Source organism: Acyrthosiphon pisum, chromosome A1 (assembly GCF_005508785.2).
Source record: "Acyrthosiphon pisum isolate AL4f chromosome A1, pea_aphid_22Mar2018_4r6ur, whole genome shotgun sequence".
Lineage (NCBI taxonomy): Eukaryota > Metazoa > Arthropoda > Insecta > Hemiptera > Aphididae > Acyrthosiphon > Acyrthosiphon pisum.
This window is the reverse complement of record NC_042494.1, coordinates 90,359,802-90,382,910: the sequence shown is the minus strand read 5'-3', so window position 1 is coordinate 90,382,910 and position 23,109 is coordinate 90,359,802. Positions and strand designations below refer to the sequence as shown.

The 23,109-nt window shown below is 25.5% G+C and overlaps 4 protein-coding genes across 6 annotated transcripts; 2 read left to right on the top strand and 2 right to left on the bottom strand.

Moving 5' to 3' along the window:
• The first annotated feature begins 5,437 nt into the window (after positions 1-5,437).
• Positions 5,438-8,790, top strand: LOC100168712 (uncharacterized). The gene is given in 3 exon segments (NM_001162324.2): positions 5,438-5,844; positions 6,103-6,350; positions 8,297-8,790. Coding segments are annotated over 3 exon segments (648 nt in total). The 5' UTR covers positions 5,438-5,699; the 3' UTR covers positions 8,552-8,790.
• Positions 8,791-9,367: 577 nt separating this feature from the next.
• Positions 9,368-12,386, bottom strand: LOC100166642 (ras-related GTP-binding protein C). Of its 2 annotated transcripts, none has more exons than XM_008180501.3 (8): positions 12,363-12,386; positions 11,170-11,321; positions 10,883-11,111; positions 10,624-10,801; positions 10,376-10,515; positions 10,160-10,302; positions 9,936-10,093; positions 9,368-9,845 (listed from the first exon to the last, which is right to left on the bottom strand). In XM_008180501.3, the coding sequence occupies exons 1-8, from the start codon at positions 12,363-12,365 to the stop codon at positions 9,733-9,735; spliced, it is 1,116 nt and encodes a 371-aa protein (XP_008178723.1). In that variant the 5' UTR covers positions 12,366-12,386; the 3' UTR covers positions 9,368-9,732. The 2 variants fall into 2 exon arrangements, with proteins under 2 accessions (XP_008178723.1, XP_001947384.1); XM_001947349.4 differs by lacking the exon at positions 12,363-12,386 and adding an exon at positions 12,011-12,321.
• An 85-nt stretch (positions 12,387-12,471) lies between these two features.
• Positions 12,472-15,822, top strand: LOC100160515 (mitotic spindle assembly checkpoint protein MAD2B). Its single transcript, XM_003241559.4, has 5 exons — positions 12,472-13,120; positions 13,708-13,826; positions 13,884-14,068; positions 14,135-14,303; positions 15,541-15,822. The coding sequence occupies exons 1-5, from the start codon at positions 13,099-13,101 to the stop codon at positions 15,703-15,705; spliced, it is 660 nt and encodes a 219-aa protein (XP_003241607.1). The 5' UTR covers positions 12,472-13,098; the 3' UTR covers positions 15,706-15,822.
• Positions 15,823-20,218: 4,396 nt separating this feature from the next.
• LOC100169400 (F-box/LRR-repeat protein 6) lies at positions 20,219-22,950 on the bottom strand. Of its 2 annotated transcripts, XM_029487749.1 has the most exons (5): positions 22,496-22,950; positions 21,653-22,040; positions 21,421-21,580; positions 21,129-21,352; positions 20,219-20,317 (listed from the first exon to the last, which is right to left on the bottom strand). In XM_029487749.1, exons 1-4 carry the CDS (start codon positions 22,589-22,591, stop codon positions 21,142-21,144), a joined length of 855 nt encoding a protein of 284 aa, XP_029343609.1. In that variant the 5' UTR covers positions 22,592-22,950; the 3' UTR covers positions 20,219-20,317; positions 21,129-21,141. The 2 variants fall into 2 exon arrangements, with proteins under 2 accessions (XP_029343609.1, XP_016656456.1); XM_016800967.2 differs by lacking the exon at positions 20,219-20,317 and having other exon boundaries at positions 20,806-21,352; positions 22,496-22,948.
• Positions 22,951-23,109: the final 159 nt, after the last annotated feature.

Genomic DNA, 23,109 nt, shown 5'->3' with positions numbered 1-23,109 from the left:
AATTTTTTATTTTTGGACCCCCAAAAAACCAACTAGACTACTTTTACTAGCATAAAAAAAGAAACTGTTGAGGAAAATCGAATCATTTTTACCAGGGTTTTGCACCGGAATCATTTTTTCGGGTTTCAGATGCTGAAAGAAAATTCGGGTTATTGAATTCGGGTGTTACGAGTTAATACACTTTTCTGGTTACGATTAAATGCTGCAAATTTATTCGGGTTAATTATGATTAATTCAGGTGTTAAAAAAAACACATGTTGTATATCAATTAACATGAGATTTTCAATGCAAATTTGACATAGGTAGTAGTAATCTGATATTATATTTAAAGTAAACATAATGAAACAAATTAAAAAATTAAATTAAATATTAATACGTTTATTAGTTATTAGTTTATTAATTATTACTTATTACTTAGTACTTACTCAGTTCTTTTTTCTACAGTAGAAAGTTCTCGCTTATTACATATTTTAATTTTTAAATAAACGTATTTTCGTTATATTTATTTTTGATTAAGAATATTTGACAATTGTCTATTATTGAATATTGTGAAATAAAATAAAACAATCATCTAGCATCAAGGTCTTTTTTAATATTTAATTAATTATTTTGTTGGTTACAAAAAAAAAATTGAGTTATCCGTTACACACTTATACGCTACTACACTACTATCTTCTTGTCTTCTTAGTCGCGTTAGTTGCAAAAAATACATACAAATTGATATGCCACTTAATTTTCAATAATCCGGGTTTTTTGGAAATTCGGGTTTCGGGTTATTTCGGGTGTTTATTTTTTTCAATCGGTTTTGAATATACGGGTTTCGGGTTATGATATTTATGGATAACATTGAATTGAGTCCCGCAAATTCTTTTGGGTTATCGGAGTTGAGTACTACCTATATTTTTAAGATTGTTCGAGTTGAGTCCCTTCAGCCTATTGCGTTACCCAGAAGACACCACGTGGTGTTGGATGCAGACACGGCACTAGAATTTTTTTCCAGGAGTTTTGGGGGGGGGGGGGCAGAGTGGGGCAAATATTTTTTTACATGGGCCAAAATTGTTTCAATAAATGCTGAAGTTATTTAAATGTGTAATATGCTCGTAGCTGAGGTGGTCAGAGTATTTATTCTGATAGCCAGTTGACTACGAGTATTATGATTTTGCAGGAAGCAAGACCGATTTATTGACGATGAGGTAATAGATAAATAAATTTGTAGATAGGTGAAATATTACTATGTGGTTTATTAAAATGTTCTTCAGTAAAATTGACTAAGTCCAAATAATTAAATTATTACACAAAGTGTCGTGAAGGTGCTCGATGTGCAGTGGAGAAAACACGTCTGAATACAGTCCGTCTCCGGTCTGCTTTTATAAGGGCCCAGGCTCTCCTACCTACCCCCCCGGTCCATTGACTTATCCATAATGCGTCGTTGCGTTTATCGGTGTCCCATGTGAACCTAATCATAAATTATGTTTCCACGAACCGACTGTTATCTGTTACATTCTCATCCTGTTTTATGGTTTTTTGTACTATATCTACTTTGTGGAGAATAAGCTGTCGTTAATAGAATAATCCTGTCGTTAATACATGGCTTGTGGTTTTGAATGTATTTTATTATATTATTTTGCTCGATTAATCCCTCCGTCTAGCAACCCATATATATAGATTATTGTGACAGTCTTTCACTCTCCCTAGTATCATTCCTTACTACCTATAGGCTATATTATTATATTAATAATAATAGCTCGTATATTCTCACCTTGATTACCTATTTTATTATGTTCTTTATACTTGTATTATTTGAAAGAAACGGATACTATCCGTTACAAATGATATATAAATATTTTCGTATCATGTAGGTAACATAATATAGCTATTAGCTATTTAGTACATACGTTTTATATTGTATGCTCTAAACGTCTAAACTGATAGTATATACAAACTTTTGAATAGTTAAAAATGTTTTAAGAATAATGTCAAATATTTTTTTTGTACTTTATGTAATATGTAAGAAAATGTTTAATCACAGACCTTCAACAACTATATTCATAATTATAACATGATATACAAAAATGATAAATTGACTTTAATGACTTTAATATTACATACCTTTGTGAATGAATAATTATGTTTCTTTTACTTACCTACATTTCATAAAAATAAATTAAAGGATGTGTTTAGTAGTGAACAGATGAATTTGTTTCAATCATCTCTAATGCAATGATTTGGGATTGGGATACGTTTATTTGTTTATTTTCATCAAGTAATTAGGTAGTACTCAATAAAAGTAATAAATAAATAAAAGATTTTTTCTTATTTTACAAATTTCAAAACACATTTTATTGAAATTGTAGTACATTTTTTCCTCAATAGACAAATAATAAATTTAATTTATTCCTCAATTTTTTTAGTTGTGACAAATATATTAAATAAACTAAATATTGATTTTTTATACAATATCTGTTTATAAACCATACAGTAAAAGCTTGAAAATCTTATAATATTGAAAAAGTTACTTAACAAAAATGTATACAATTGCACTGATATCGCCCGTATAAAATATTAATATTATTACATATTTATATAAGTTTTTATAACGGCAAAAATTTAATACACAAGTTTTCGAAAATACAAAAGTATTTCATAAATTAAAAATTTTTAAAAACTAAAAAGCCAAAAAGGAATATTTCATAAATTCTTTGATGTGGCTCTTATTTAAATAATGTATTATGACTTTATTATATTGTACATATTTTTCAGTGAGGGGGCTGGCGAGGGAGCTGATCTGTTTTCTGGGAGGGGGGGGCTAGAGCCCCACCTTGCCACCCCTTGGTGCCGTGCGTGGTCGGATGAGTAGTCTCCCAAAAAAATGTGTGTGATTGTATTTTTAATCAAAATAATAATAATAGGTATAAAGAGTTAATTAATTTAAAAATAATAATTATTATGTATGATTGTATAGGTACACTGTTGTAGATTCTGAGTGGAACGATGAATGTATGATTTTACAATGATGTGTGTTTTTTTTATTTTTTTTTATTTATTTATTTATTTTTTTGATATATTGTTACAATAGTAGTTAAAAATATTAAAAATACATAGGCACAATTTTTTTTATAAGCATTAAAGATCAAATTTTGACAAAATGTTCAACTTTTATATCTAAGGATTGAAAATTTAAAACAAAATTCCACGTAAGTAATTAATTCTGTTACCAAAACATCTAAAAAATACATAAGCACAGTTTATTTTTTTAGTCATTTTAAGTTCATATTTGGACGAAATTACATATTAAAACCTAGAATAACTATTTTAGTTATTTTGTTATGATTGTATAGTATTATTCGTGGGTACTTGAAACTTATAAAGTATACTATTATTTATCTATGATAGTATCACGGTTTGTTGTTGATGTATAACGCGTTATAAGTACCTAATGGATATTGTTAGAGAGCCTTGATATTAAATATCATAATATTAAAGAAATATCATAATATTAAAGATATTTAATATCAAGGCTCTCTACATAGACCACGATTTAAGATAGTATACTATCTTAAATCGTGACCTAGACTGACATGCCGTCTCCGCTCAGAATCGTTTTTCTTATACAGTGATATTATATCATTGAATTCAAATTTAATACTATCCATCATACAGTTACCCACTTGTAACCTACTGTACAGCAGAGCGACATCCACTTACCCGCCTTTTTTTTTTTTAATCATATAATAAATAATAATAAGTATAAAAAGTCAATCAAAAATAATAATAATTATGTGTAATATAAAAATGTTAATAATTACCTAAATAGTTTGTTATAATCATATTATAATAATAATAAGTATTAAGAAATTTTGGCGTGTAATATAATAATGTTAATAATTAAATAGTTGCCGGTGCCTGGTAAAAATTTAAATGATACAGATTTTAAAAAGTTAAATCTGTCAATTTTAATATTTCTGTATTATGACATTTTATCTATACGGACTCAATTCAAAGATATTAAGATAATACCCTGGACTCAGTTCAAACACATAAAAGTAGCATTGACTCGATTCAATATCAATATTTGGGTTAATTCAAGTTTCTTGTTTCGTGTTTCGGGTTACGTTCGGGTGCAAAACCCTGATTTTTACTGACCCAAATAGTTATGAGAAACATGAAAAAAAATTAGATAAATAAATAAAAAACACAACTATTGTAAAATCAATATTAGAATAAACCGCTTAGAATCTAAAATGGAAGGAGGGATATGACGTGACACTAATTTATATAAATAACTAATAATTTCGATTTTAATTTAATTACATATTCAAAGTTATTTCTTGATAATTTTTATTTTTCAGTCCAGGGCCGGACTGGGCAGGCGGGATACCTACTGGGAGTTTCCCGGTGGGTCGCTTGTACTCGTAGGGACGTTTTTTTTATTAGGTTTATCGGTTAAGGCTTATCCTGTCGACAGACATAGACACATTTTCTAATGCGATTGTATTAGACAACTATTTAGAATTAAGGTTATTCCTCAAAATAGATATGAAAAAATGTATAAATTGTCAAAAAAGATGCTTGTGTTGTTGTGTCATAATATTATTCTCTTCATTAATCGGCAATCCCTACCTTATCGTAATCCACGTCTGCACCGCCTAAAATGTGCAACAATTATCATAACACAACCTCCCACCTATTCCGGTGCCACTGTAGCGGCTGAACTAAGGTGTAATAATGTGCTCGGTGGACACAATTTCGCAAAACAGCTCGAACCTTAACAAATTGCTTAATATGTATTAACACGGTCTTAGATTATTAATGTGTATTAATGTGTATTCTGGAGCCTAAACATATGTATTTTAAATAAAAATGATAACATTTTTTTGTACTAACCAATTTTTAATTTTTTTAATTTTTAATAATAATATTAAGTGTTCAAATCCTCAAAATAATATACAATCATTTTATATGAAAATATATGTTATTTTAGGGTTGTTTTTATAAATATACTTAAGTGGGCCGATTTTTTTGATTTTCCCGGTAGAAATTTGTGACCCAGTCCGGCCCTGATTCAGTCTGTGAATTAAACTATTGAATTGTATTTTGATAGTTTTTACTATTCGGTTTATGAATTAAACCATCGAATACTGAATAGTCATTCGATAGCTTTTACCTTGGGTTTAACTATTCAGTCCCGGAATAAAACTATCGAATAACTGCGCTGCGTTAAGAGTGTTAAGACAAAAAAAATCAAAAATAACCCCGACTAATAAAAGTTGTGCAACACCACCAAAAAACATGGTCAAAAGCCGTCTACCACTCTTACCACTTTCTCTTATCACTCACAGCCGTGAGCACTCAGGTTCTGTGGTATCAGTGTATATTATTTCGAGGCTGTAACACGGCAATAGATACTAGTATCTATAGCCGTGGGCTGTAACAAGATAATATTATTATCTTAAAACTTTTATGTTTTAAAATTTTAAAAATCAATCGTGGTCCATGCCCCGTGGACTGCCCTCTGTCCAGTTTTGAGTCAAGACTCTTGACATCAAAATTATAAAGATAAAGTGAGATGTTTAACTTTTAATTTTAATTTTTATATAAACAAATTTGAATTCTATATCTCTAAATTAATATTAGAAGAATTTTGCAAGTAATTTTTTTCTGACTTACCAACTGAATGTTATAATTATACAAATTGTATAATGAATGTTGAAGAAAAACGTGAAGCAAGACGCAGAAGAATATTAGAGAATTCAGAAGTTAGACTAAAAAAAATTACTTCCATAAGTTCTAATCAAACCCAAAGTATATTAAATGAACAATCAGAATTTATAAAAGACACATCAGGTAATACATATTATTTAATATAATTTAGATTTAAACAATTTTCTCTAAGTCATCTACCCTTTTTTAGGATTTTATTTAATTTTTTAAATGAAAAAAAACTTTTTGATCATTATAGCAGAACACCTGTATTTTATTCTTTTGAAATAAAAGATACATTATACATCAGAAAACTGAAAGTTGCTATGGCCCACTATTTAATTTATGTATCTTAATAAATTTCAAAAAATATTAATTAATGTTTTTTTTTTTTTTTTTCAGAGAACTGTACACAGAAATCTGAATTGCTCTATTCTCCTGTTCCAAAATGTCTTATAGAAAATGTGATACCAACAGTTCTTGAGGACCAAAAAGTTTTTAACTATGAACAAAATCATTTCAATCCACAATTACATTCCAACGATATTAAATATGAAATTAAATTACAATCTATTACAACCTTACACGTTGTATTATCTCAATTTGTTTTAGTATTATTTTACTATGACTTAGGATTTTTATTTGGTAATGTAAGTAATATATAATTGAACATTGAAATAGATATTATAATTGTATTATAAAAATAAAAGTTCTGTTTCTATTCCGAGGAAAATAAAACTATTCAAAATATATATTTTATGGTAATCGGTCAAAATATCCAAATTTGAAAATCTAAAAAAAATGTTTATTATAAAATAAAAATATGAAATAAAATATTGGTCAAAATGTAAAATAATTTAATTACCCAGATTATAAGATAACATTTTATTTTCTAACAAAATTAGCTCAAATATTAAATTGTAAAATTAATTCAATTTAGATACGCTGTATTAATAATAGTAAATAAATTATTTTAATTGCAATAATATCACAAAATATATTTCACAAACATTAGTTGTTGTAGTCAAATAATATATTATGATATAATTGTATTTATAATATAGTTTTTTTTATTTTTATATCATAGCTTATGATATAAATTAAAAATTCAACTCATGGGCCGATATTTAGGCCCAGGAGAATACTGGCCTACTTACTAATTTACCAAATATTAAATTTTAGCAAAATGTATAACTATTTCCATTGATACAAGCTGTGAACAGCTTATGTTTACAATAATTAACTCATTGACAACAGTCTAAGACGTACCTTTATGGCTTTATAAACACAATAAAAGTGAATAATTTGAATTATTAATGTAACAATATTTTTATATTTAATTAAAAATCTTATTCAACAAAAGTCTGCTTTTAGATTAATATTTTAATAATTTCATCATTATCTATTTTGTGTAGAACATCCATTTCTTTTGTCATGAGCTAAAAGTTTCTAGATCAATTTATGTAGCCATGTGGGTGCCTACTACAAAAACAAAATATGTGTATATCTTTTTGTTTTCTAAAAAATGTTTTTCTATGCTTGCAATTTTATAAGTTAATATATTTGAGCTCATTTTATTAGAAAATATTTTAACTAATTTTAACTAAAATTCAGCATTATCTACTAATCTCCGTAATTATATTATTTTATATTTTCACATTATATATAAAAACTTTTTACTACATTTTTAAAATTGGATATTTTGACCTAGATTCATATTTTACTTCCCATAATACTAGAAAAGTTTCATATTAGTTGATTAAAAATTAATATTATAATGTAATTTATTATTTTTTAATTCCCAAAGTATTTGAAAAACCACATTATTATCCTAAGTTGCTGATATCATAATATTCACTTCTTATGTCTTCATAGCATTGCTTTATTCAAATATATTTATCCATTATTTTTTATGCACACTTAATATTCTAAAACTATAAATAAACTATCACTTCAGATTTACCATTAGTTTTTTTTTAGTGTGTCTTAAAATTGTTTGGTTAATGTATGTCAGTTAATTGTCAGGTTGTCATCATGTATGTGTAATTTAAAATGTGTGCCATGTTACAACCGCTAATCGCTATTAACTTATTTTTAAATATTAATTTCAAAGAGTTTTTTAGAACATTTTATTTGTTTTGATGATAATTTCTACTTGTAAAAATTAAAGGCCAGTATTTACCCTTCTTCCATAAAATTATCATATACTATCAAAATAAGACAATGACCTGGCGGCGACCAGTTTTTGTTCCGCGCCAGTCAGATGCTGTCCCCACTACAACGATGCGTCAGGCGCTGCCACGGAACAAACCACTCCTATGTGTACAACTTGGCCGCCGGGTCACCCCCACTAAAGTGTCCAGTATTTATATTAAAAAAATATTGATTCCCAAATTTTTTTTTCTGTGACAGCCTTGATTGTATAAGATATTGTCCATTGGATTGCATTAATATGAACAAAGCTAGACTCAGCCTCTGCTTATACATAGTTAATATAATTTGACATTATTTCATATACTTACGATAAGATAACAATTGTATTGATACTGTATATTTATTTTAAATTATTAATATTTTTACGTTTGGTCTTTTCTAGTCAATAGTAGTGCCATTTCTACTCAGTGCAATACCTGAATTATATACGTCAAAAGAACCACATGATAATATACACATAATTGTGTTATTAATGATGGGGTTTTCTCAGAATTTGGCAAGAAAAATATCTAGATATTTCAAATTGGCAAGCTTAACGGGAAAAAGATTTTGTGTATATATTTTTTGTTTTACATGTTCATATGCAATATTAACTAATCTATATTTTGATGTTAAACATAATAGTTCCATACAATAACAAATGTATTAATTGGTGAAATGTATATTTTTAATTTTTTTTTCATAATGGTATTTTTAATTATTATAATGTACCACAATATATTAGTTTTTAAATTTTGGGCCATTGGAATATATAATTTAATGTTTTTAGTTTAAAGGTTTATTATAAAAAAATTCAAGCAAATTGTTTTAATATAATATTATAATTGTTCAATATAAATATTGATAATTAAGTAAATAAATAAAATAAATTCCACTTACGTAAAGTGTCTTAAGTTATTTATAATATTTCATTTTTATACGTATATGTATAATTCTAGTTTGCTTTATAATAATGTAGTTACAATTTTTAAATATTATAATGCTATGTCTTTCAAATTTCAATATTATTTTAATAATTATATGTATATGTAATTTCCACATAGTTAAATTGAGGTTTTCGTAAACTCTGATTTTATTTTTATACAAGTGTCTTGGGGTATCCAATAAAACTAATTTCTCTATTTTTTTCTTGGGTCATGTATTAGTGTAGTGCAACTTTAATTCAGAAAATGTCAGTGGTAATTTTACTAAGTTATTAAGTTATACTAGCTTTTCGTTGAAAAAGTTTCCAACTGTGATCTATTTTTAACTTCCAAAGTGTATTAACAACAATAGTACTTGTTCTACTCGAGAAATTTCATTGTGATTTTTTCCCCCATCAATTGCATAACTGATTTTTCACAATGTTGATGAATCATTTTGATATAGAGTGGTTTGAGAATAACAATCAACTCATCATTGTCCATGGTAGGTAGACAGAAAAAAGTGTGGCCAAGGTTGAATGGCGAAGTAATATTAGTACATGGATACTATAATAGTGATTATAAAAAATAAAAGTACATATTCTATGAATACCCTTCATATTGTAATATAATACTAGTATTCATATTAAGGAAAAATATTCTGTTTTAATGTGGCAAAATAATTCCTTGCTTAAATAATAATTAATGTACAAAAAATGTTATTTATAAAACCAACTAATGATAATTTATTAATTTTATATTTGTTTTATTACACAATTTTAGTTTTAAAAGTTTTACAATGATTACCTAAATTGTTTTTATAAATAATTAAATATAAACTTACATAATATCATAAAATAAAGTAAAATTGTAGTAATAGGTATAATATTCAAACATAAGTAAATTAAATTATTAATTACTTATATGATGGTGGCTTTCTGGGTTCAATACTTTCTTTTTCTTTATCTTTTAATTCAAAAAGTTTATGTATACCTTTTCGTAAAATCACAAAATTATAATCTATAATTCCTACAAATAAAAATAAAATTAAAAAAAAATAAATTTGTATGTATCATAGAATGTTAAATAGAATAAAATGTGTGACATTTTGTAACTCACTTTGTTTTTCAAAGTTATCTTCTCTTAGTATGCATACAAGTGCCAAAAAACTGCATACCTCTCTTAAATATAAAATTGTACCATTATTTAGTTTAATTAGACTTGAACTTTGATCATCGAAAGCTGGATCATTCATTAATCCTGGATTTTCGCCCAACCTAAAAAATATAGTGACATTGAACCAAACACCTTTTAATAATAAATAAAATCTATAAATTATTTACCCATAAATATTTGATAAGTCTATAACAACATCAATCATATCACAACAAAGTTCATAACTTTGAATATCGACCGGTGATGAATCAGTTGCTACATATATTTTAGTTTTCACATCATATAAAAAAGCTTTTTCAATTCCAGACGTCTGAAATAAAATTATTTATAAAACTAATGTACAACAAAAAAATGAATATTAATACAAAAAATATAAATATTACTGATATAATGATGTTCAGAAAATTTTCAAGAGTTGCATAATGAGGAATCATTTTTTGCACAACTCTACTAAATGCTTCAAATATGCTATGGTCATAAATTGACGTCAAATGGAAACTAATATATATTTTTTGTTCGTCTCCTGAACAAAAAGTTAGTATTCGTTTCAATGTGATGAATTGATAAAACATTTCATCAATATGGCAGTTAACTTTTACAATTTAATCAAAGTTTTAAGTCTAAAAACTACCTGAATCTACAAGATCATCATTAGCTCTTTGGTGGATTTCTCTTTGAGTTTCCATTTTAGTATCTTCTGTGAGTCCATCTACTTTATGAATGAAAACTTCAAACTTTATATTCTTATTTATTTTGTAGGCTTTTGTTACAACTGAATGTAAACGATTAAGTGCACTAGCTATAGCATCCTTAGAAAGAATGAATTTATAATATAGAAGATTAATTTATATTAAATTAATCTTATAAAATATAAATAATTATATATTTACTTGAGCATCAATTACAAATACAAGTGATTGGCATCCTTGAAGTATAGATTGTACATCATATTCAGAATCAGTAAAGTCAAAGTGACCAGGAAAGTCACAAATTTGAAAATTCACAAATGCTGAATTATTAACAACATCTTTTAACATTGAATTATTACTTCCAATAAATAAGGTTTCGTTCGGTGACATTTTTTGAAAAACGACTTTCTGTATGGAAGTTTTCCCACTCCTTAAAAGTTTGATAAATATAAATCAAAGTATAAACAATTCTTTATACAACAATTTACCCTCTTAAGCCCATAAGTACAAGTCGTGGTAAATCATCTCTGTCTGATTCTGTATCTTCATCTGATATAAATTCATTAAATTCATAGTGTTTAGGTAATGATCCAATATCAAAAGTTGTGCTAAACGATTCTTCCTCAACTCTATTAAACGACTAGGATAATAATTTTATAAGGAACATACAAACAGAATTAATTAATAATTTGAAAAAAATTAATATTCTTTTTATTCTATATTTAGAATAATGCTGCATTAGTTATACATATATTTATTATCCCTACACATTTATAACAAAAGTGCAAACACTATTGTAATTAGCACAGAATAGAATAATTAGGTATTTAGGTATCTATTGTAATTTAATAGTATTAAAGGTAAATTAGTTTTAACATTATTATTTATGTATAACAGCGATCGATACTAGGAAAGGGTTAAATAATACTTTTGAAAACTACAAGATGGCAACATACAATTTTTTGAATAAAAAAATTGTTTAATTGTATTTTTTTGATTAAATACTATTTCTTAAAAAAAAAATATTGCAGATAAAAAAGCACAAAAAATATGTAAACATTTTTTATTTTTTTCACACTATTTATATTTTTTCTGTATATTATACATTTAGGATTAAGACTAAAAATTTACTTCCAAACTACCTTAATATTATACCTTTTTTTTTCAGTTTTAACCGACGATGTCGCGGGGACTGCTTTTGCATTCTTCCGCGACGCCGCCATCCCATAATATGATACTTATACCTAGCTATACCTACCAATTTCATAGTTATTTAGGTAGGTATCTAACTAAACAAAATATATTAAAATATATCAATTACATACATACCATGATAAATTTATGCTGGAAAACTTAATTATTCAAATATAATACTGTCTGACTGAATATTATACTAGAAATACTAATTACCTAACTATTAAAAATATTTTATATCATTGAACATTTGTTTAGAATTTTTGACTAAAATGATGAAGGTACTTAATAGCTAATATAGATGATAGATTTGAGAATTATGTTTCTAAAACGAGATATGAAAGTTACACTGGCTCATTACAATTTTCAATATTTGTTTGAAAACTACAAGTTAGAGTACCACTTTCGGAATTCAGAATTTCTCAATTTCGTACATGACTACATGAGATAATAAAAGATAATAATATTATGTCGATATTATCATTACCATTGTCTATATTTTGTCAGCAGGCAAATGTGAAATGGGTATGTTCACAATAGTGTTATCTCAAAATTGTTGATTACTTCATCTGTAATCAACATAAAATCAACTTCAAAACCACGATTAAAGATATCTTTAATCGTGGTCGTATCTTCTAAGACAGTGCTTCAAGACAATCAAAACACATATTTTTAAGTATTGTATTTTTATACGGAGACACGGAGTACAGACTTGAGTTGTAACTTGTAGCATAGAACAGTAGTATTGTATAGTCATATTTATTGAATAAATAAATATTATGTAATAATAAATATTAAATAAATTATTATATTAATTAAATAATAATTTCATCTATTTTGTGTCTTAACCGTGGATAATTTTATTATTATTATTTGGTTGTTCTATGATATCACGGCCAAGGTGGATAATATATATAGCTTATGTTTATTATATTTATATCTGTACCATAGATAAAAGATACATTATCTGTGCCCTGTGGATACATAATAAAATAAAGATATCTTACTATTTTGGGACAAGAGTTACGACAAGTTGACATCATTATAGTTTATAATGTTACATATTATGTCTGTAGTCTGGAACTCCGGAATCAAGATTCACCAAACAAGTACCAACTGTAGTAGTGTAGTTAAAAACTTTTGAGTTTGAACTGTTGTTATGATAAAGATCAAAGCACACTTAATTTAGAAACTTTAAGACTAGAACAAAAATAGAGAATGCAATGAGTAAAGAAAAGATTTCGGGTATGATTCATTGTAATTAAAAATCAAATAACATAAATAATACCATTATTATACAGCATGTTCGTTGCAGCCTTGCGGGTTCTTTAATTGATTTTAAAAAAAGTTTATAGTTTGTATGCTTTCATGCATTATTATATATTTAATTACAATTGTTATACTTAACTTTGGTTATTCTGAAAATATGTTTCAAGTTTTTGTATTTAAAATTTAAATGGTTTGAATCCACTTTTCAGATGTTAAAATGTTTAGCCAGAAAAATGTAGTTACGAATTAAAGAAAATTAATATAAATAAATATTAGGAATTAAATACATACTAGATACTACGTACTAAAAATACATACTAGAAATTCGCTGGGCTGAACCAGTGTGAAAAATAATGAATCGGGATGTTTGGACCATAACATTTACATGGTTCATTATTTTGGTGCGGGATAATGTGGGTTAGTTTTAAACCTGTCTAGCTTATCAAATTTCTAGAAATTGTACAAAAATTATACAAGAATTTATCGGTCTAGTTTCAGTTAACTCATTTTTACACATATTATTATTAACAGTTAAAATAAAAACTATCTGATGTGTGTTGTAGATAGTGTATCTGTACTTATAGAACTTATAGAAGTATCTATTCATTGTATACTGTACGCAAGAAAAATATATCCAGAAGGTATTTTTGAACTAAAGAAGAAATACAATGTACCTGTGCATGTAAGACATGTTTTTTTTATAAAATCTATTTCAGTATTTTATTATATAATTTTTAAGGTTTCTATTTATCCAAAGTTGAATTCCTATATAAACGGTACACTCAATGCTGTCAAAAGTTTATTGAAATTAAAAAAATTGTGCAAATTGGATGTTTGTTTTTATAACAAGGTTGGAGTTGTAGTTGAACGTTTTGTATTCAACATTCGTAATGTTGAACTTGAATTGAATTTATCAGATTTTTCGTAAGTATTTATTATTATGTTATACCTAATTATGTTAAATTAATGTTATTTTTTTTCATAAATAAGGAATTTAAGAGATCCATATTTAATAAAGTTAGAACAAATGTTGAGAGCTTTCTGTTTAAAACTAACAGTTAGTGATTCTCTGTTAAAGCCTTTACCTTCAAGTTGTACATTTCAGATTCACATTCATACAACTGAAACAACATCCATTGAAATTCAAAAGGATACAGAAGTATGTATTTATTAATTTAATTAGTTTATCGTTTCTCAGGAAAGAGTAAAAGTTAAAGGTTTTAGTTTTTAAGCACTATTTTGGGGCTGTGAGCCTTTGAAATGTGAATGTGCTTCTCAAATTGAATAAAACCTTTTTTTTAGATTGAAAAGATTGTATATTATATAAAATCTAAGGTGTATTGACGAGGTTTTGTCACTTGCTTAAAATTATTATTAATAAAACTAAACTATATTTTAAGATAATTAGCATTGAGCCATTAATACAAAATGATCCTTGTCCATCATGTCCTTCATGTAGCAGGAAATCACTACATCAGTAGTAATAGTTTATCAACTTAATATCAATGTGTTTACGGGTACTAAAGTGGGAAAACTATCAATACATATTATACATCTGTGTAATGTTAGATACAATGTGTAACAAATTAACTTAACTGAGTTTCACTTATTGTTCAGGCTATTTTTATTCTATTATCCTGTTGATTCCATAAAACATTTATTTAGCTTGTTGAAACCATTGTAACAAATAATCTTCTAAATAAACAATTTGTTTCCGTTTTCGAGAACTTTTATTCTCCATATTCAACAATTTCCTTACAATTTTTTTAAATTTTGTTTGATTTAGGCTGGGTAATTTTCAGAGCTAATGCGGCTAATCTTTGGAAACATTTTTCTAACTAATCGAAACAAACACTGATTCTTTTTTTTTTTTTAATCTTTCCTTTTGCTCGACATTTAAGAAAAATGTTTGTTCACTAACTTCATTAACCTAAACGACACGAGTACACAACGTACAAAAATAAGTGAACGTGACGTACAACAATACACTCTCCATTGAAAAGTTCAAAAAAAAAAAATGAGTTATAAATTAAGCAGTTTGAAATACCATTTAAACAATAAGAATGTTCATAAAAGTATAAAAGTGATTCAATTATCCGATACATAGCGATTCTATTAAGAGGTCAATTTAACATAAGTAACATAAGACTTGGTTTGGGATTTTCTTTTTTGATTCCAATAAATGGTTGATTCTATAAACCAGTGATCACATTGAGTTGAACTCACTGTAGTATGAAAACTAAAATAAAAATGTCATATTTAAAAAATGGGCATTTAACTCCTCAAGTTGACTGATATATTCATGTGGCATAATTTTTATGGAAAATATTTTGTACTTTTCACCTTAAACTTAGTGGAAAATCTTTAAAAATCATCTAATGAATTTTAATTTTTAGGAATTTCCATTAATACCTTGTGAAAAAAAAGATACAATTTTAACATCACCTGCAATAGTGCCAATGCGCAGTATTGACTGTGAACATTTAAATTTAGAAATCTATGCTGAAGAAGGAAATAAAGATGAAGACCCAGATTTATTTACACAGAGTCCATTGTTTTAAATACACTGAAAATATGTTGTTCTTGTAAAAACTATAGAATTATTATACAGACCAGTAAAACTATGTCAAATTTCATAAGTTATTTAGTAATATATTTGTTATTTGATTATATATTTATATTGATTAGAAGTTTAAAATGTATTGAAGATCTTTCCCCAACTGGGTTAATGAAGATATTAGTAGGAAAATTGGAGACAATCATTGAGAAAGGTAAAGTAGCCAGTAGATAAAAATATAGAACATAATATAATAATAATTTAATAAAATATAATAGAAAGTCTGATTTTGGTATCTTATAAAATTATTGGATTTATTTAGCCTTTTACAAAATAAACGAGCCGATCAGTTGACTTCAAAAATTGAAATTTTTTTTTTCATAAAATATTAAGTTTTAATAGAGGCTTGAAAAGTAGAACCATTTTTTGATTTTAATAATTTACTGAAAAGTAACATTAGATAGGTAGATTGGTAGAACCTATTTAAATTTTAATTAAATATTATAAACTTATATTACATTTGATTTGTATAAGAATTTTTATAAAAAAAAAATAATTTTTCAGAAAATTCACTCGCGTCTTGAACACCTCCAAAAATAATTTTGAATTTAAATTTCCTTGAAATGGGTATATTTACATATTACATACATACCATCTAAAATTTAATAGTTTATTCTACATTAAATGTTCATTTATACCCATTTGATATTAAAAAAGGTATATAAAAAATTTAAAATTAAAAACATCATTGAGTATAACAATATTAGTTTATTTAATTTATAGTTATACTCAATGATACTATATTATTATTTAGTATTTTTATAATTATACTTACTGTATTTATAATCAATGATAATAGGTTACACGGGTTACATAATTTTATATACCTACATAATATCTGGCCAAGGGTACTTATTTAGTATTTATATAATAAAGTAATATACTAAAAGGGAATGGGGAAACTTTTAATAGAAGCTAAAAAATAAAAATTTAAGCTTAAATGGAATACTTGTTTTACCCTTAGCCTGTTGTGTATAAAATACCAATTTTTACAGGACTATGACGATCAACCATTAAAGTTATCACGGTCCACTTCAACTAATATAATATAATGTAATTCATAAACCGTCACAAGTAAATATTGTTATTATTAGTTAATAACATATAAGTGTAGTTTTGGATTTGACATTGCTTGAGAAGAGTGTGCACAGTGCAGTTGTACAAGTTAACATTGATTGACATATACCGGGTAATAATAATAAAAATAACAGTACCTAAATTAAAAATTTATCAATTGATTTCTACCAAATTTAGATAAAATTTATTTTTCTAGGAAAGATGATTGATACTATAAAAATAATTTCTATGTCTAAATAAAAAATAAAATAAAAATAATTAACTCAATCTTAACACAAATAAAAAAAACCTTAATTTTCTTTGATATAGGCAGAAGATACAAATTTAAATGATTTTTTTAATTTGCTCTGAATTAAGTAAAATTTTAATTTTCTATTGATAATTTATAAAATACTCAACTGCATTAGTGTTTCGATATTATAAAAATGATTCAGCTCTTAAAGAATTCATATTATGTTGATCAAATTCAATATTATTAATAATAACACCTCAAAATGTACTGTTAGGCCAAGTTGTACCGTCCACGGTTAAACTTCGATTATGCTTAATCAGCTGATAACAGATATTTAACCTGGAAAATTTGGCGGATTAAACTTTGGTTAACTTTAATCGGAGATGGTACAACTAGCCCTAAGCTTAAGTAATACTGAATAGTAATTGCATTATTACTATACCTTATTGTTGAACTATTTAAATGATAACAAAACCAAATTGCTCACCTTGAATTAAAAAATTTTTCTTATGTTCTTATGATATTCTATTTCAGTATAACATTTAAAGAATGTATATTAATTAAAGTTAATATACTTACTATTATAGTTAATATACATATTTAGGTTATACAAATAAATAACTGACAAAATATTTTATTAATTATAATTTATAATTATATTATATCCAAATAACAATTTTTTCAAATAGAGAGCGACTTTTTTCCACAAAATCAATTTCATAATAATTCTAACATAGCAGAAAAATTATTATGATGCTAATTTATTTATTTATACATAAAGAAAACATAAATAATTTTTATAAGCCAAATCAAAATGGTTGGATTTTTAAAATATAACAACATAAAAATCCTAATGATATTTTCAACCTAACAATAAATAATACAATACCTGAGTTTAAAAAATCTATAGAAAATAATGGTTTCTACATTTATGCAACAAAAACACCAATTTAATCCAATGCCCATCTTATTAATGTAAATTGAGGATAAATTTATAGTTATAACATTAGTGTCATAGGCAAAATAATTTTTTTAAAAATTTTAAATGTATTAATAGGTTATTATGCTAATATTTTTCATTATAAGCTTTCAAACGTGTACTTAATTGTTTTTTATTTGTATTTTAACCACAGTCAATATTAGTTTTCAAAAATCACAGTATATACTTGTATATACAGAAAAAAAAACAATGAATGCAGACAGGCGATTGGAATTTTGTTGATAATATGCATAAAACCACCATGTTTAATGATTTTAAAAATCCAAGTATTTGTGTATATTTTAAATTTATATTCATATGTATAAACAATACATTTACATACGTCTTTACAGTCTCAACAATATATATTTTACATTTTTATGGACAAAATATAATAATCTATATTAGAACATTCTTTGTTATGTACAGCAATAATAAGATATATGTATATATTTATATTATAAAAAATTAAATTAAAAATAATAATAATAAAAAACAACATAATTCAACTATCTTAACAAACAAACAAAACATTATAATTTATACAAATGTTGTGGCATTATGGATAGAAATAAAATGATAAAGAATTGCTTTTTATTTACCTGATAATAGTTTAGAGTAGAAGACGTGAAAATGATTTGGCCCCAGACGTAAATGTAGTAACAGTTATTTTTTTAGTTAAAGAAAAAATAATACTCAAGATCTTCAAACAATAATTTTAACAATATTAAAATACATGCTAATTAAAATTTTTTTACAAGACAGAATTTTGAAGAATAATAATTATACAAGATTTCCATTCATATAGAGGTTAGTTAATTAAGCGATAACAATAATGACTACAATAACTTTGATATTCTTATCATTTCAATTACTTAAAATTTTAAAGAAAATATTAGGAATAGGTAGTAACACAATAATTTGTAATCATCAATGAATTCTATTTTGAGTTTGTTTTTTGTGGAATTTAAAAAAAAAACACTGTATATCCGTACATATATTTAGTCCATTTAACAAATGAAATATAAAATAATTAGACATGTATAAATTTATGATTGAAATACTGGGAAATTAATTTTGACATTGAATAATATAAAGTTTTTTTGTTTATTGTATAAAAAAAGAAATAAAAAAACTTTCATAACTAATGAATTTAATTTATCTTATCAAATGGGACTTACTAAATATTTAATATTATGTGTATTATGTTATACAAAAACATAATATTTAATATTAAATTTTATGTGTAATTATAAGATATTTGTAAATTAAAATGTGCACCTATGGCTAAACAATATATAAATGTTAGTTGAGGTTAGTAAGCATAAACTATATACTTTTTTTGGAGAAAAGATAAGGACATTTTTAAAATAATATTGCTGTAAAAGGTATGACATTTTTTTGTTTAATGATATTTACATGGTTATGAATTTACGATAATATATTTTTAATATATTTGCCACTATTTGATAAAAATAAGTTTATTTAAAATAATCAATAAGGGAGATAAATAAATGTGAGATGTTATTCTGTAAAAACATTAATTCTCAAACAGAATATATTATCATAAATTTATGTTATATAAATAAAAATTACATAACCTAATATATTTAAATCTTTAAAATGTGCTTTAGGGAGCAATTTCGAAACAATAATTTTTTTTTAAAACATAATACTAAAAATGAAGGTAAAGGTAACTAATCAGTTATAACAAACATTAGAAAATATTTACAAAAAGAATTAGATTAACTATAACATAACTTATTCAACTTAGAATATAATGGATAGTTATGGGGTTTTGTGTGCACATTTAAAGGTACTTGTGATTCCTTAAAAAGCTCTTGCTCATAAAAACAAATTTTTGTTTGGTTACAAAAATATAGAATTAATAAGTAAAAAATAAAAATTATGTTTTAGAAGTTTTAGTATTAATTTTATTCCACTTTCTTTAAATAATAATAGTAAAAGAAAAAAAATGTCTTAAAAATTGTAGGAATGGTAATGCCGTCTTAAGCCTTAAATATATCATACATTGATATCACTGATAAAAATAAAAAACTGACAAGCGTGTAGGCCATACACAAGTCAACTTGACGCATGCTCTATACTTAATTTGTCTAATTGTGAATTTTTAAATATTACCACGTATTTATTTAAAAAAATTAATAATTTAATTTTATAAAAATGTTGGAATATATTTCTTATTTACTAAAATTATAATTTTGTTAAAAAAAACTGGTTTTACAATCATTGGATCATCTTCATAAGCTAGTCAAAAAAAAAAAAAAATATATAAGAAAAGTTTTTCATTTATTTTAAGTTTAAAAAATGATGTATGTATAACTATTTCTTTTAGAAATTTCATCTATTCAGTTAACTTTTTGTTTGAAACGCAGTTTATCTTCATAATATAAACTAATTAAATTGTATTGATAAAATCATTATTAAAAGTACAATATTTGTGATAATGTCCAATACATTTATATGAACATAAACTATTGTTTTAACTAGGAAGAAATAATACTGCATGTATAGTGTATACTGTGGAGATAACTCACATAATCATTCAAAGGAGCTTGGTTTCTAACAGACACAGAATACAAATTTACAAACATGTTTTTATCTTCGACAATATCGGTTAGATAGCATCTAAAGCCATATATGTAATTGACTTATTACTTTAGAAATATATATAAAAACATGTATTTAACTTTATAATTATAATACATCTAATGGTTTTGAAATAAAATCTATGACATTATATAAAATTACAGTGGGCAAATCAACAAAAAAGGATATCAATATACGATTATATTATGTTTTGTTTAAATTTTTTCATGGAGAAAAATAATATGAAAAATGTAATTTTTTTAATTTGTACTATTACTTAATATATCGGGCAGAATAATTAATAATATTAAAAAAAAAAAAATAATAATAATAATAATAATATTAATGTAAATTTATAACTATCACATTGACCAACAATCTCTCAATTGTTTAAACATAACATGTAAAAAAGTAATAAAAAAAAAAAAAATAAATAAATAAAAACAGTAAAAAAAGAAATGGAAGGTACCTTAAAGTTAAATCTAGCCGCCTCCATCTTCAGATTCTTGAGATGAATCAGGTTTATTAAGCTGTGCTCGTAATTCAGTCAATGAGTGACCTTTATACAGCCTTTTGATGCCTCTAGGTAGGCCTCGGCAGGATGCTAAGTTTAAGGCGCTGAGACGGTGACAATTATTTAATACAGCTTTTACTGGTTCAAGACTAACAGAGGAACCAGTAAGATCCATTTTTCTAAAAATAAATGAATGTCCATACATAAATATATATTTAACAAATTAAAAACAAGTTGTAGTAAGTACCTAAGCATAGATTTTTCTCCCTGTTCTGAAATTGCAAAAACAGCTGCATCCAGTATTGTAGTGTTGGTTGACCATGATAGATCGATTTCTATGAGACTATGACTCCACTTTTTACATATCAGATCAAGACCAGAATCTGATACTCGAGTAACAAAAGATCCTTAATAAAAACAAATAAGTATTTACATTATATAAAGAACCGTTTCTGAACCATCAAATTATAACAATTTACCTGATAAATATAGGTGGGTCAAATCCCATGCAGGTATCCTAACTAGACTTGAATCTGTTACTTTAGAACATCCTCTAACATCAAGCACATACAATTTATGCGATGTTTTTAGTATCCTCTCAAGTGCTTGATCATCAATAAATGGTTGTCCAGAGACATTTAGATCATTAGAAATTGTAGCAACACTTAATTCTTCCAAAAGTGGAAAACCAGGAGATAAGGCTTGCTCATTCAATGGAACATTACTTAGACATAGTTGGCTAGTAGACATTCGTAGTACACGCAATTTTGGACATCCTTCTTGTAAACGTTCAATATGAAGATTTCCTGTATTACCAACCATCCGGACTTTAGTCAAATCCAAAGATTGGAGATTTGGGCAGTGCGTCTGAAATAAGAAACCATAATATATGAATTGGATGTATAAACTTTCAATATTAAGTTGACTCCATACTGCTTTGATAAAATTCAATAATATTTGGCAAACAAACAAATACATTCATTTGTGTCATTATAGAAAGAATTCAAAACGATAATGGTTACATAGAATAATTAAAATAATACAATTTATTAGTCTCCGAATAATGTTTTAAGTATATAAAATAATATGATAATAAACTAACAAAATGTATACAATTTATATACTGAAATTATTACCGAACAACTTTAGACCCATTTTTATGACAAAAAACAGTTGAATTACTACATTATTTAACATTCCTATAACTGATAATTTATCAAACTTCATTTTTAAAATGCCCAATAAACAAGTAATTTAGTTAGTACAATTAAATATATCAATAACTTCGAGAAGTTATAAAATAATACATTTTAAATACTTACAGCTAAAGAATTGACTAATTGAGTAATCCCCGAGAGACGATTATCGGCCAAATTTAAGTGTGTCAATCTTTGGCCCATGTGTTTTGTCAGGAACATCAGAGAGTTTAAACAAACTCCACTTTTACCACTGCTATGTTGAGCCTAAATAAATTCATTCACTCAGTAAAAAAGATTGAAAAATAAATTACATAGATTCCTAGCAACAAAACTTGGGACAAGATAAATAAAACAATTTATAGAATAGAATAAGTAAATTTGGTTCCTAACGTATACTCTGTTCCAAAAGAGAATATACCAGGTGGTGACCGGTTTCTGTCTATTAATGCATATCTCATACATAACGGCATAGGTAGTGGAAAGGGAATAAAATGTGCAGATATTCTCTTTTGGAACAGAGTATAGTTTTTATAACATTAATAATAATTAAATAATAATAGGTAATACGAGTATAATACATATTTTTCATCCGGGTATGTATTTTATATTTTGATCATGAAAAGCAACCATCTAATATTGCAGTAGTCACTATCTAGATTTAAACATAAACCACTTAATGAGTTTTTAAAAATAACACATTAAATGGATGATTGTTTTATGAAGCCGATAAACTAATT